This window comes from Octopus bimaculoides, chromosome 13, assembly GCF_046866305.1.
Source record: "Octopus bimaculoides isolate indiv1 chromosome 13, ASM4686630v1, whole genome shotgun sequence".
Classification (NCBI taxonomy): domain Eukaryota; kingdom Metazoa; phylum Mollusca; class Cephalopoda; order Octopoda; family Octopodidae; genus Octopus; species Octopus bimaculoides.
This window is the reverse complement of record NC_142940.1, coordinates 55,035,255-55,052,144: the sequence shown is the minus strand read 5'-3', so window position 1 is coordinate 55,052,144 and position 16,890 is coordinate 55,035,255. Positions and strand designations below refer to the sequence as shown.

The following is a 16,890-nucleotide window of genomic DNA, read 5'->3' as shown; positions in this document are numbered from 1 at the left end:
AATATGTCGTACTGCCAATAGAAAGCAAATAGTTAAATACAAAGTGGTGTTTTCTTTTGTTTTGTCCAACATACACACAGATACATACATACATACATACATACACAGACAGACAGACAGATAGATAGATAGATGCGTATGCGAGTTATGTCACCAATGATTAAATTTGCTGAGCAACGTTAAAAGTAGTCTACGAGACTGCAGAATATACTATTATATATATCACCTCGGCTTGCAAGGTTATTAACATCAAATTACAACTTCCCATTTGTTGTTACATAAACAAAGTTACATTAAGTATTAGTTCTGGAGACAAGCACCTGGCACATATAATCTAATACACATATTAAGTATTTATATATTTCTAACCCTCTTTTCATATAAACTACACCGATTTTTGTATAGGCTATCGTTCCCAGGAATTCATCTGACGAGAATAGAAGAAATATAAAATGAAGGTGACATATCTATTCATATGACCGGTGGACGATAAGACTAATGAAGACATACTTATTTATGACACCGGAAGAACAATATTGCGTTTTGCATGCGAAAGTTATCTAATTTTTACCAACATGTAAACAACACACAAACACACTTCTGTGTGTTTTAACTTTATATTTATAGTAAATCATCTCATTATGACATTCTCTGTCTCTGTTTCCACCTCTACGTGAGATATATACCCTACGGTTTCTATGATTTTCATTTATAACGGACACGAATAGTAATTATATGAAATCTTTTGTCAACACTCCAATGGTGGCAGTTTTAATGTCTTGCTTAATTACTCCTCTCTATAATCAAAGTGAAGACTAGATCGGACCACCTAAGTCACATGGTGAGTACTTATTTTTGCTAACACTCTTTCGGTGTATTCATATAGGAAACAGAAATAGTACTTCGATTTAATTGGTGTGCACTATTATTCCTTGGTTCATCGGAGTGTCATTGAATCGACCTCTTTTATCTAATTATTATTTTTCCAGCGCCAAAGAAAACAACTCATTTTTCGCACGCGTACGCACACACATATACACAATGCGTACACTCACGCATACACACATGCATGCACGCACGCACGCACCACCACCACTTCTACACAAAACCCGGTCTCGGACCTGGTGCACAAATTTTATGTATTTCATTTTTGAATTAAATCTTATATTCTCTCTCTTTCTCTCTCTCTCTCTCTACATTTAAATATCGTTTACATCTTAACTGGAGCACTTTCTGTCAGGTTTTGCGATAAAATATTTCTGTTTGTGTTCTATCAGTTATTGTGGAATTGATTGTAAATAAGTCAAAATATTCAAATACTCGTAACTTCTGGAGACGTGAACTCCAACGTTTCTTCGAAGAAAAAATATTTCTTGTTTTATTCCTAAATTTGTTATTAACCTGCCATCTCTCTAAACAACAGAAATCAGTTTTAATATTCAAGGAATGATTATACAAACTAATTTCCAATGTGTGTGTTTGTGTGTATCCTACTCAACTTGACTCATATTTTTAAATCGAAACTCGTGATTGGAGTAACGTGCTACTATATATTAAGGTTGTTTTATTCTGTCAGAATAATAATATAATTTCTTAAATATGAAATTACACAGTTAATTATGAACAAAAGTTTGGTAGCTAAGGATTGAAACCTAGATGCAATTTCCTATTCCCTCTTGTGTTGACTAACATCATTAATAATGATAAATTAGTGAAGGCACTGACCATTCTTTCACAATTTATTCCTGGTTCTTAGTCAATTGGTTCGACACATTTCATGACTGGAATAAGCTCTGGGTGGCTGAAAGAGGAATTCAGCTTGGTGTGGACTAAAATTCACAACATCCATTATCGAAGTATATTGTTTATAGCAACATCAGAACTCTTTAAAATGAGTGAAAGGCCCGGGAAGAGTCGAAACTACGTCCTCTTGCATTAATTGTACTACCTTTTCCAATAATGCTTACCGAAGAAGAGAAAAGACAAATGTAATGATAGTTTGTCCAGGTACATTAAAGACGTCATTACTACCACTATGATCTCTCTCTCTCTCGTTCTATTGTTCATCCTTTTGCAACTAAAATGGACCTTCTGTTGAGCTTGGAATGTCCCCTTTCAGGGTGGGGATAGGTGCACCATGTTGCCTGATTTAGCACCATCTTCTGGTCCTTGAGTGGCATTGGCAAAGTTTGTTTCCATTGCAAGCATTCAGACCAGACTTCTAGCACAAGGATCTACTTGACTATTCCCTACTACAGTTCCTTCAATGCCAAAAATAATAGATCCAGATCCCACAACCAATTCTACCCCTTCCCTCTTCTCAAACATCCAAGGTCTTCTCTCCAATCTAGATCCCATACATTTCTCTTTGATGCACAAATTTCTTGACCCTGATCTTCAACCCATTTCTACTGTCCAGGATACACACTCTACCCAGATTTCACTTCAAAAGGTGGAGTCTTACTATATATGGAGTCCACTCTTTCTGCCTTTCACCTCTCTCACCTGGATTTCTGCAATGATACTGGTGCCCCGTAAAATGCACTAGTGATGGTGTCATATAAAAAGCACTGATGATGGTGCTACATAAAAAGCACTGGTGATGGTGCCATGTTAAAAGCACCCAGTATACTCTGTAAAGTGGTTGGCATTAGGAAGGACATCTAACTATAGAAACTAAGCCAAAACAGACCATGGAACCTGGTGCAATTCCTAGTCTTACCAGCTCCTGTCAAACCATTCAACCCATGCCATGGAAAACGAACATTAAATGATGATGATACCTTCCCATTAACTTGGCTCAAAGTCTCCCATCCTCATTCCCCCGAATACATCTGCTCCCCTTGTTGCTCTCCAAACTTTTCAGACCACGGCTACTCCTTTGACCACATCTCTTGCATTGAGAACGTTTATCTCACCTCTTTCCTCTCCTCTCTGTAGTCATTGTCCTCAACAACTTCACTATTCACAACTCATGGCTCTTGCAATCATCTCATACTGATGCAGTGCGAGATGATACCCTTCTATCTAATTGTACCATCTGATCATCTGTTGACAAAACTCTTTCTCCTCCCCATTCTCAATGAGTTCTGATGTTCCTCAATGTTTTGTTTTGTCTGACACTCACTTCCTTCTATCAAAGACCTACTTGCTGCCACACCCAACAATAGCTATTCTCATGCAGGTGACATAAGCCTTTATTCCTCCTTAACTTTCCCCAATCATGCATCATCTATGTGCAGCCCAGACACCTCACACCAAACCTGCATTGACTCCATGAACAAAGATCTTAAGAGCGTCCGTCAGTGGGGCCCATGCCAGTCTTGTTTCTATTAACAGCAAAAGCACTCAAGCATTACTCATATCAAGAAAACATCACTGCACCATACCCATGACTAAACATGAGCTTACTCAGCTGCAGCCCTCGCAGTCACTCCAAATGCTGGGCTTTACTACCACTGACGATCTCTCTAGGCAAAACCATATCTTAGAGTCACTTGTATGATGATGCCACTTACATACAATTATTGTGTAATGTCAAAACAAAGGAGACATACACACACACAGGTATGTGCACATGCGTGTGCACACACACATACTCACATTCACATACATCCACACATATACATACATGCAAAATGACAAACAACTGAATCATCCTGAGCAGAATGTAAACCCAGTACAATCAGCTACAGAAATATATATTCTATCAAACAACAATTCAGAGAATATTCAGAGAAGCCAAAATTTTAGGGAAGTTTGTAACCTTTACTTGGGCATGAGTCATACAAAGGAAACAGTTGTATCTAGAAATAGAAACTAGTTTACTGATTTTTTTTACTTTGCCAAGAATTTACTTTCTCTTCTACAAAATGCAGTGAAGCATTATTAATCATCATCCTCATCGTTTTATGTCCATTTTACTGTGATTACATTTTTCCTGTATGGGTAGAATGGTTATACAAATATCTACATTTTCACATTGTTAATCTGAATAGTCTTTGTGCTTCAAACCAATAATTATTCCCCTGTGAATGAGAGGAAAATCCATTATCAATTAGAGTTGTGTCAGTTGTGCAGGTTCATGTTATTGCTTAGTCAAGGTTTCTCTTCAACATCCTGGGGCTCAGTGGTTCAACTCCTGAACTGTAAACATCTCCATTCTGTGTCGTCATCGTACATGTAAATCTTAAAATTTTCAGGTTTTATCTGCTTCTCCCTGGGACATCATTTTAGCCTACATCCACCACCACCAACAACAACTACTATGTCTTCCCAAGCGTAAATGAGGAAACCTCCATGTAGTTGCTTGACCTGCTAGAAATAGCTGCCAAATCCCACTCAAATCACATTGTATCATTTTAAAAAGGGAAAGGACACATTATATACCTTTGAAAACTACATAATCATGACTAGAATGCCTTTCATATCTTGTCAATGTAATTCTTGAATAAAGGGCCTGTGTAAGAAAGTGAGGAGAGAACTGATAAAGCTGATACTTGAGAGAGAGGGGGAGACGATATAGCTTTGACCTAATTAGAATGCTAAATATATCTAGACCTACCCCAAAGGTGAACTACAATGACATTGGAAGAGATAGAAACACTCTGCAATAGAATGGGCTTTGGTGGTAGAAGAAATAGGTTCTGTCTCAGCTAGTAGTGGGTCTTAGTTTGGAACTCTCTGCCTGAGAATTGGGCAACATTGTTTGGCAATCAAATAAGCTCTGCATGTGATCATAAACATTTCAACTGACTGTTCCTTTTTAGTTTCAGACCATGTATCAAAGAATCTATGTTATGTAATGTGTCCTTCTTTTTAAGACAATGTATGGATATGGAGGTGATTTAGCTACTATTTCAAAGAGACAGTGGCTACCTTGACTTAATTTGGGTCGGGTTTACTTGTTAGGCCGACTGCAGTGGCTTAATCCTCTAAATATAGATTAGGTGAAATACAAAAAAAGAGAAACAGAGTTTAATTAATTCATCAGAAACAACCAAGAAGTTTGGCATATTTTGAAGGAACGTGAATAGTTGGTATTTGTAACATTTATGCCTTTTCCAAAGACATCAGCAAAGCAAAGATGAAGTGAAAATATTGCATCTGAGAACTGGCAAACAAGTAGTTTTGTAGTAACTGATAATCTGAAGGTTTTAGCATGAATAGTGATAGATCTGGTTTACTAATCTTGCTTAGTATATTAATCACGTAAACAACATCCACCTAGATTCTTACTGTTGCCACTGCTACCACCATCACCACCACTACATCCATTACTACTACTATCAGCACCACCACCACTACTACTACTCCTCAGTGGCTCGGCTAATGGGAGCAAGGGGAGTGGCACCTCACCACCCCCAAACACATTTTTCAAAATTGGTCCTTCTTCAACAATTGAGATATGAGTTTAACAATTATTTAATATGTGTCACAGCGCCTTTTTTTTGTTATGAGCTTTTCCCCACTATAGAACTTGTCTATGCTTCTGCTATTACTGCCTCTCGAACATGTAGGTGTTCAATCACAACTAGTAGTCCACAGGTGTTTTTTTTTACTAATAACTGGTCACTACTTTCTCCTTTGGCTGTCCATTGTTAGTATTTAATGACCTGTAGCTGGTCACCGGTGTCCATTCACCAGTAACTGTTCATACTTTAGTTCCCAACAAACAATGGAAATATATACATTATTTTTCAGTGACGACGATGATAAAGTTAATGACTTTATATGAAATATGTCACCTTAACAGATAGGAATGACCAGACAAGATCAACAGTCTGTCTGATAAAACAGCAGCTACTTTCTTATCATGTCTGTATTTTCCAGCTTGAACAGCAAAAGTCACTGTTGACACCTTTGGTAAATGTCTTCTGTAACCTTGGGCTGACTAAAGCTGTGTAAGTGGATATAGTAGAAGGAAACTGAAAGAAGCCCATTGCACACATATGTGTGTTTGTTTGTCTCTCTCTTTGTTTTGACATCATATGATAATTGCAAGCAACTGTCACTATGCTACAAGAGGTGTCTTTTGTTTCCAATCTTCTGTGTAAACATGTCCAGCTATGGGGAAAATAGTAACCTTGCTTGAGAACATTTTTATGTCAACTTTTATGGCAGCTAGCCATAAAAAAAAATCTACTTTTGACAAATTCTGTCTGACCCATGCTAGCATGGAAAAGTTGACATAAAAATGCTGATGTGTGTGTATATACATAGATAGCTAGATAGATAGATACTGACAGACAGACAGACTGATTGATTGAACAAATAAATATAAGTCGATTAGTGTTTAAATGTTGGGTAGAGCACCGGCACTGTTTAGGCTACCTGTTGTCATCTGCAGTTGTGGTACACTTCCATTGGATCTACTTCAGGAATCTCTCCCAAATCATACATATCTTGAAAAAAAGGAACACATTATATAGCATAGTACTATTTACACCAGCCAAAATAAAGAAGGAATGGTCACATTTGGAATGCCTATGATCTCTGGTCCACTCATTTAGAACTCATTTGTTTCTAAACAAAAATAACACTGACCTAATTGCAGTGGGAAAAGTGAGCCAAGCTATCGTCCACTGTTAGCTGAGATTGAACTTGTTTCCTCTAGCCCCAAAGCTATTAATAGCTGTTCTATTTCTTCCAATGTCATTATACTTCACCTCTAAGATAAGTCTAGATATATTTAGTGTTCAAATTAGGTCATAGGTATGTCATCTCTCTCTCTCTCTCTCTCTCTCTCTCTCTCTCTCTCTCTCACCTTTCTTTTTGCTTTATCAATCCCTTCACTTTCCTACGCACACCTTAAATTCAAGAATTATATTCACAAAATAAGTGAGAAAATTTGACTTTTCAAGCAATTCCCATTTACAGTATTTTATTTCTTTCACAAAATTTTTGTCCAATAATAAATACCTGTAATCCGAGTAAACAGTTGTCCATAATATCGGTTGATATTTTAGGAACTTTTTAACAGTGGTGGATGGTTGATGGAGAGGTGGGTGGCATCTGGAGTAAAGGTAGATGGTATTGGCTGGTAACTAGAGTTCAATAGTAGTGCATGGTACCTACAGCAGAGATACATATTATTAGATGGTAACTAGAGAATAGTGTAAAATAGCTACCGTAGCAGTGAATGGTAGCTACAGTAGAGATTGTTGGTAGTGGATGGTAACTGGAGTAGAATTTGTTTAACTCCGGGTCAGCCGTGATTGAACAACTTTTGAGGAAGGACATTCTTGTTGCGACCACCCTCAACTTGTGTATTTTAGAGAAACCTGTAAGTTGCGGTGGTCATCACTTTCGGTTTTTTAAGACGGTGAGATGTGATTTTTAGAAAATATGACTGTTGTTTCTAGCAGGTTGACTGATAAGGGATGCTCTGTTGTTGACTTAATAGAATAGACATAGATAATGAGTAGCATGGACAAGAATGGTTGTTAATATAGATTTAAGTAGAGACAATGAGTTAGCAGAGTCTTTAGCATGCTGGATAAAAATGCTTGGCAGCATTTTACCCATTTTCACGTACTGAGTTCAAATTCCATCGAGATCAACTTTGTTTTTCATCCTTTCAGAATCAATGGAATAAGTACCAGTCATACACTGGGGTCAATGTAATCAACTGTCTCCCCTCCCCCAAAATCTCAAGCCTTGTGCCTATAATAGGAAAGAATATGGAGTTAAGTAGAGTTAACCCTTTCATTACCAACCCAGCTGAAACCGGTTCTGGCTCTGAGTACAAATGTCTTGTTTTCATAAGTTTTGAATTAAAATCTTCCATCAAACCTTAGTCACAATTTATGTTTCTAACACTAGCTTAATGATAACTAAGTTATTTTACTAAATTTTTTGTTATATTTAAAATTAATTGAAAGAAACACAGAGCATCTCAACAGAAATATTGTAACAAAAGGGTCAAAATATATAATAGAGAAACCATTCTTAACCCTTTTGATACCAATCCAGCTGAAACCGCTTCTGGCTCTGTTATACAAATGTCTTGTTTTCAAAGATGAGTTTGTTTTCCTAAGCATAAAAATTAGATTTTCTGCAGAACCAATTATTAATTTCATGGAATTATCTTTGAGAGTTACCAGCAATTGCCAATAAGTTTTTTCCTTTTTATCCTCCAGCCAATTTTTTCGTGTTTACCATTCAATACATTTCCACCTACATGATTTACACAGATTTTGGAACCAATGTGGAACATTTTAAATGCCCAAAAGTTAGTCTTGAAGACAGTATAAAGAAGTCATTGGTCACTCAGTCAAGTACATAGCCCAGTGGTTAGGGTGTTGCACTCCCAATTGCGAGATTTTGGTTTCAGTTCCCAGATTGGCTGTGCATTGTATTCTTCAGCAAAACATTTCATTTTATGTTGCCCCAGTCCACTCAGCTGCAAATGGGTAACCTTGTGAGAGATTAGCATACAAGGGTGAGATGGAGACTCAGGAAAATCACCCAAATGGAGGTCTCGTTAGCCATGTCTTTTATTCATCAATCAAGAGGATGAATAGTAGAACCTGTAATGTGAACCATGATTGATTAGGATTAGTTGTCCAGCCATGTCAAAGGTCATCATAATCATCAGTCCAGTGATCACTTTCTACTAATGTGAAATGTGACAAAGTGGTTTGTTGAAATCCAGATCTCAGTGGAAGAGACAATCCTTAAAATTAGAGGATGTTAGAGATGTCAGAAGTGGCTGGAACAACAGTGGGTCAAAATCAAGGTTAGCCATTTGTATCAGACACACAAGAGATACAGTCAGCTCTCTCTATCTCTCTTTCTCTCTCTCTCTCTCTCTCTCTGTAATTCATTTGAATTCATTTTATGTGATTGATACATGTTCAAACTTCATGACTCATGGACATGGCATATCTCTTTCTTTCTCTCTTCTCTGGGAAGTCTTTCAATTATCAATTATTTTCTTTTTATGTTACTTTTATTCCTACAGTTAACTCTTTGCCCTTTTATATTGCATACTCTGTGTGTGTATACCTCTAGCCACTAAAGCTTTTTTTATTCTCTCTGTTTATTTTCTCATGTTCCTTTCTGTTGAAGGGAGTAAGCTCGAAACTTTCTCACCTTCCCAAGCTTTATATATATATGTATACACATATATATATATACATGTAAGGAAAATAAGACAAGGTAGAAAATGCTAAAATAATTTTATTATGAAATATATTTTGTAACAGTTAGTACCGGTTTCAGTCTTTTCAACTTTTTTCAATTATGAGTAAAACAAAGGTGGATATTAAGAAGAAAAACAATTAAATTTCAGAAAAAATTAAATGAAATGCTTTGTAAATATTTCCATAGCCTTCAATTTGGTTCTGCATCCATAAACGCTATTCTTTCAGATCTGCTTCACAAAGGAAAAGAGAAAGAAACAGAAAAAAGGACATTGCCTTACCTATTTGAAGACTATGGAAATATTTACAAAACATTCCATTTAATTTTTTCTGAAATTTAATTGTTTTTCTTGTTTTACTCTTAGTTGAGAAAACTGAAACCAATACTAACCGTTACAAAATGTATTGCATGAAAGAATTATTTTAGCATTTTCTAACTTGTCTTATTTTCCCTATACATATCATCTCATATTTTACTTTTCAACCTTCTATGTATATATACACAGACATGCAGAAAGTAAATAGACACCTTTAATTTTCAAAATTTCTGATCTAAGCATCTTAATGTTTTCAGGGGTGTAGAATTTACAATGTAATTATTCTTTTTCATTCCAGATGCCATTATATTAAACATTTGCGAAGAGTAACCATGCCACACGCAAAAAGTTCAGCAGAACTGTCAGATTTTCAAAGAAGTCATATTGCTGGGCAATCTGAGGCTGGCCTTAGCCAGCGAAATATTGCCAAAAGTCTTCAAATTCCTCTTGCAACTGTTAATAGAATTATAGTGCAATTCAAAAACCAAGGAAAAGAATCAACAGATTCTCGTCCCAGCCAACCTGGACCCTCAGAAAGGAAGCTTCACTGTTTGAAGAGAATTGTGGAAAACAAACCCCATTCGAAGGCTTCTGACATTGCAAAAAAGCTAGCAGTTAGTCCAAGAACGTGCGTTACATATCTGCATAAGCTTGGGTATTATGGACAAACAGCTAGAAGAAAACCTCTCCTTCAACCAATTAATATCATGAAAAGAAAGAAATGGGCTAAGGAGATGTCTGAAAAATCCAGTTCATTTTGGGATAGAGTGATTTTCTCAGATGAATCCAGGTTTGCATTATTTTCAGACAGTAGACGTGTTTGGGTCTGGAGGCTTCCCAATCAAGAATTTGATTTGAAACGACTCCAACCAACTGTGAAACATGGCAGCATCTCTGTAATGGTATGAGGAGCTGTCACCAGCAATGATCGTTCTGAGCTGATCGAATGTGTTGGAACCATAAACTCTGAAAAATACATCGAAATACTTAAGCAAGGACTACTTCTGATGTATTTATATGATAAAATAACGAAAAATGAGTTTTTATTCATGGAAGATGGGGCTCCATGCCACACAGTGAAAGGAATCAACAATGGCTGACTGAAAATGGGATCAAAAAGCTTCCTTGGCTGAGCCAATCTCCTGACATGAACCCAATTGAAAGTCTTTGGAGCATACTAGATAGAGCTATGTGAAAAGCTTGACAGAAACCTAAATCTAAAGATGAATTATTTCGATTGTTGCGTGAAAAGTGGGCAGAAATTCCACAAGAGACAATCACAAAGCTCATCTGTTCAATGCCAAAAAGAGTTTCTGAATTAAAAACTGCAAAGGGAATGTCAACTAAATACAAAAGTATGTAGTCCTACCTATCGATTACATTTCAATTCTTCACTTTGTGTATTAAATAAAAGATTTTGAAAATTAAAGATGTCTGTTTACTTCCTGCATGCCTATGTATATATATATATATATATATATATGCTTCTTTTTTCTTCTTTTTGTTCATTTCTTTATTCCTTTTCTCCAGTCCTTTATTTCATCGTTTCCTTAATCTATACCCTTCACATTTTCCCTATTTGTCTCTGATGACGGAATATCCCATATTTTGGGATATCCCAGAAACAGCTGTAAGACTTTAAATTTTTCTAATAATAATAACATATATAACTTGAGATGTTTGTCTTGCCTTAGTGTTTGTTGTCCTTAGATCGCTGGTCACTACACATTCTTTATTTTCTCTCCGTGTTCCTTTCTGTGGAAGAGTGTAGGCTCGAAACGTTAAAGACTTTTTCACTTCCTGAGCATTATGCTAATACATCTGTTTGTTGTCTACACCACCTGTCTTCGTCTTTTGTTTTTTGGTGAATTCTCTCCCTATATATATATGTTCTCCGTCTCTGTTGGACGCGAGACCAATAATGACTAACCACATCAATTGTAGACTTTATCCTCCCATTCCAACAAGTACAATCTACATCCTTGAAGTACATCCTGCTCTTATCTTGACAAGTATGACGCACCCACTCTCCTTATCTTGACAAGTGTGACCTCTCTGCGCACTCTGTTTTAACAAATCATTACAGGGTGGGAGCCACTATTTTTCCAGTTATGACCCAAATCTGCCAATCATAAGAATTCATACACTCCTATTGAACCAACCATTTTTCTATAAGCTTCCTTCTTCTTGCCACCACACTGTAAATACTTTTAGAGACAAGCCATTATTGAAGGAAATAAGCCTCAAAGAAGAAAGAAGCAAGATATTCCGACTGAAAAGACAGTAACCTTTAATCTGAAGAAAGATTTGATATGCTGTGTAATCTGGTGGTCAGTAAGAAAACTATTCAGCCCCCACCTGCTATAGTTCCTCCAAGCTATAACAGAGGAGTTTAACATCAGCTGTCCATAGGAAATCTATGCCTAATCTATCAAAGATTTAGACAAGAAATTTTATACAGAGAAGCAAAACCTAGAACTGAGAAACTTCAAAGTTATTTGAATAATGGCAAAAGTTTTAGCAGGAAAGATATCAAGATATTATTGTCGTCAGGGAAGTAAACATACTTGATATGCCAAAAAACAAAGGCAGATAAGAATTCCATATGATGTACCCTATGTAAATTGAGTGCACAAGAGGTATAATGAGCTCACAGATAGAGTAACTGGAAAGGGTATCATATGTGACAGGTGCACAGGTGTGTTTAGCAGTTAGACAACACATAATATATTTGAAATACTTGGACTGCTGATATCTTCTCTTAGCTAGATGACATAATTAACAGTAAACACAGGTGCCCTGAAAGTGTAATAACCTAGCTAGGTGACATAAATTCATGGTGGATACAGGTGTTCTAAATGCATAGTAGCCTAGCTTGGTGACCTAATTAACAGTGGATACAGGTGCTCCTAAAGTAATAATCTAGCTAGGTAACCTAATTAACAGTGGATATAGGTGCTCTGAAAGTGTAGTAACCAAAGTAAGAATGGGGTTGAAAAAGTTCTGAGATCTAGCGCTACTGGCAACAAAGAGTTTCTCTCTCTCTGAAAGGCAGATTTTATAATGCTTGTCTGTGGAGTGTGATGTTGCATGGTAGGAATACATGGTCTTTGAATGGATAGGATGTGTAAAATGTCTGGGTAGAAATGTAGCAAGCATGCTTCATTGAAAGTGCAATAATAGTGTGCATGGATGATTCTAAATGAGCTGAGAGAAAAACCGGATACAAGATGAGCCTGAATGTGGACAAGAGGAAGATTTCTCTGGTACACACACATGTCATGCATGAAAATTTACAGTTGGGTGAAGAAGTACCACAGAACCTAAGTGCAAAAGATCTGCAAAAGAGACAGAAGTGGTGAAAGCTGGCTTCAGAAAGTAGAACCTCATAAAGATGACAAAAGACCACAAGAACATTGTACTTGAAAAAAAAAACTTGTCCAACCCAAGCTAACATGGAAAAAATGGATGTAATGATGATCTCCATCTTCCAAGATTGTTTACCCAATCTTCTAAGCTGTTTTTCACAGCTATTCTGCATTCAACATTTCCTTTATTTTTTTTTTTTGTAAACTGTTTAAGACATATACTCATACACATGCAATAGTTAATCATTTCACTGTACATGTCTATACCCATTCTACATCAATATTTCTATTTTCATACCAGGGAGATGAAGAAGGCAATATGGCTAAGTTGAGTTGTACCAATGTTTCAATATTTCTGCTGAATTTTCTTCAATAAGTGAGTATAAGATAAAGAAAAGATGGCAGTGACAACTTTCAAAGGTGACATGTTGCGGGAAGCAATCCATAAGGGTGACCTCAACAGTGTCAAACATTTGTTGGACATCGGAAACATTAATTTACAAGAAAGAGATCTGGTAAGATCTTTCCCTAACATACTTTCTTTCCACTACAGTTGTGTGTGTGTGTGTGTGTGTATAGGTTTGGTGATGCAAACAGGAAAAATAGAACTTAAAACATGAATGTATACGTATATATATATTAATACTTAGCAGAAGTAACAGGGTGACTCAAGGGCTGAGAGTTTTGCTTGATAAATGCTAACACATGAATCTCTCAACCCTTGAGTCACTATGTTGTTTCTGCTAAGTATTTATATATTATATATATACCATTTTGAGCGTGGCCGTTGCCAGTACCGCCTGACTGGCTCCCGTAGGATTTTCGAGCGAGATCGTTGCCAGTGCCCCTGGACTGGCTTGTGCGGGTGGCACATAAAAGACACCATTTCGAGCGTGGCCGTTTTCGTGCGGGTGACACGTAAAAGCACCCACTACACACTCTGAGTGGTTGGCGTTAGGAAGGGCATCCAGCTGTAGAAACTCTGCCAAATTAGACTGGAGCCTGGTGTTGCCAGCCGGTTTCACCAGTCCTCAGTCAAATCGTCCAACCCATGCTAGCATGGAAAGCGGACGTTAAACGATGATGATGATGATGATATATATATGTATATATATATACATACATACATTACATAGATATACACATACATACATATATATACATATATATATGTGGCACATAAAAGCACCCACTACACTCTCGGAGTGGTTGGCGTTAGGAAGGGCATCCAGCTTTAGAAACTCTGCCAAATCAGATTGGAGCCTGGTGCAGCCATCTGGTTTCACCATTCCTTAGTCAAATCGTCCAACCCATGCTAGCATGGAAAGCAGACGTTAAACGATGACGACGACGATGATGATTATACATGTATATTTATGCACACTCTCATACACAAATTTTTAATAATATTCTCTATTCTATGTAACCCTAGGATGGTCACACCTTCTTAATGTTGGCTGCAGAAAAAGGTGACTTGAGAATTGTCCATGAACTTTTGGATGCTGATATGGATGTCAATGATGTTGATAATGTAAGTATTCTGTTACTTTCCAAATTTCACCAACATATACAGCAACCAATCATAGACCTTCCAATTATATACACACACACACACACACACTGTTCATTTTATAACACTTTAAATTCCAGTTATTTACACCCACTAATCTTTCACATTTCAATTATCATGTTTCCAACACCCCCCTCACATGGCCATATGTCTTCCCACTTAGATATATATGTGTGTGTCTGTGTGTGTGTAGTGTACACCACCTGTCTTCGTCTTTTGTTTTTTTCTTTGTGAATTCTCCCTATATATATATATATATATATATATATATGTATTATGCTTTATTTAAAAGCAGCAGAAATATAACAAAAAAACCGTTACTCTGAGTTTCACGTTCCCGTTCATCGGACAGTTTTGTTAGAAAAAAAAAAAAAAAAAAAAAAAAAGTATATATATATATATATATATGCTTCAACAATATGAAATATCCAAACTTGCATGAAACGTTTCTGGTTGTGGGAAAATATTAGCTTGCTTGAAAACAAGTAAGGATTGATAACAGGAAAGGCACCCAGCTGCAGATAATGTGCTGCAATAAACTTCATCCAACCCATACAAGCATGGAAAAGAGGATGTATCATTAGCATTATTCTGCGATTGAAAATGTAAAATCACTTCTTTAACTTTCTAAGACATCTCAACACTTCTAAAGCAAACTTCTTTTTTTTTGTTTACGTTCATCGTAATTTGAATTTAATGATGATAATTCTTTAGTTACCTCAGTTTACCTTGATTTGTATGTCTCCGTCTTGACTTTACACACTTTCAGTTATTCAAAGACCACATGTGTTTCATGGAGTGTGACAAACATCATGAGTGTCATCCCATGATGACACCCTCCTACTTCAGTGAACAAATAAATAAAAAATATATATATAATTCTCCCCTCCCTCACTCCCTCCCTCCCTCCCTCTCTTCATTACTTGTTTTAAAAGTTGACCCTCCCTCCCTCTCTTCATTACTTGTTTTAAAAGTTGACCCTCCCTCCTCACTCTGCCACCACCAGTCTCAAATATCTACTTGGTCAGATATGTCTAACATATTTTATGTCTATGGTCACAGGACAACTGGACAGTTCTTATGTATGCAGCTAAAGAAGGACATCAAGAAATTGTGATAGAACTCTTGGAGAAACATGCCATTGTTGACCACAGAGATTTGGTAAGTTCTTGTATTTAGCACCAGATTAATTCTCTTTGATGAACATAAAATATGTAAAATATTTTGGCTTGATATGGCCAGTTTAAATGCTAAAGAGTTAATCATGCATTGTTTCATAGCTTCAAGATTTTGATGATGGAATTACTTATTTCTAAAATGACTTTGTAGGGTAAGTATGAGAGGTCAGATATGACCAATTTTGACATAAAACAAGTAAAATGTTTGAGCTGGATATGGCCAGTTTAAATACAGAATAATATTACATTATATAAGCAAACATCACAACGAAAACATTTTGACTAAAAGACATAATTTTAAAATGTGTTAAGGTGTATAATTTCCAATATATTAACTATTCAAAATGTTTGTGACATAACAGAAATTGAGGAGTGACAGAATATATGTCTTATAGTTTTTATATTTCACATTTCAACATTTTGAGTTCAATTTCTATAATCATTGTTGCTTTTCATTTTCACCATAATTAGTTCAACCCTCTCTTCTGTCCATTTTCACTGGTTTTTAATGAAGATTTGTCTCCTAAATCACAACAAAATGAATGTATGCTGATAACATTGTCTCTGTTCTCATTTAGTGTGGTTGGACTGCTCTGATGTGGGCCTGCTATCTTGGTCATCATAATATAGTGAAAGAACTTCTACAGAAAAATGCCAGTTGTAATATTAAAGCTGAGGTAAGATTTTATTTTAGTTTCAATGTGAACCTTTTTTTTTTTTTTGGTTTTGTTTTTTATCATCTTTTTGGTTGCTTTTCAATTAAATTAATAATTAGTTGCTACAGTTTAACTCCAGATCAGCTCTGACTGGATCCATTTGTGCTTGCTGTTATCTACTGCCATTTTTCTCTCTACGGCCAATCAATCTCTCTCTCTTTCTCTGACCATTGCCTCTAATTACCACCCAGCACTCTTCTCTCTCACCTCTAACCTCAATCACTCTTAAGAAACCAAGCCAAAGATGGAGCCTAGATGTGAGATATGGCTCTCTGTCTCACCTGTCTAAGAGGACAGTAGCCTTAAATGAGGACTGATACACATTATGACCGTCATCCAGTCTATACCTGTATGAAAGGCTAAATAATAATAATGATGATGATGCTTACAAACACACACACACACACACACACACACACTGCTGTTGTATCTTTTACCTCTTCCGGTATCCACACATGTATGTATGTGAATAGATATGTATGTGCATAAGCATAATCATGTGTTTACACACACACACACACACACGCGACAAATTACTATAACAGTAAAAAAATTAAAAAGAACAATAAATTTACTGCAGAAACTTTCATTTCTG

General features: G+C 36.4%; 1 protein-coding gene across 1 annotated transcript in view; it reads left to right on the top strand.

The window, feature by feature from the left end:
• Positions 1–524: 524 nt before the first annotated feature.
• Positions 525–16,890, top strand: part of LOC106867547 (kinase D-interacting substrate of 220 kDa) — a 36,200-nt gene continuing 19,834 nt past the window's right edge. The window contains 6 exon segments of the mRNA XM_052972487.2: positions 525–841; positions 9,762–10,818; positions 13,133–13,346; positions 14,264–14,362; positions 15,464–15,562; positions 16,158–16,256. Coding sequence (XP_052828447.1) covers positions 13,230–13,346; positions 14,264–14,362; positions 15,464–15,562; positions 16,158–16,256 — 414 coding nt within the window. The 5' untranslated portion in view covers positions 525–841; positions 9,762–10,818; positions 13,133–13,229.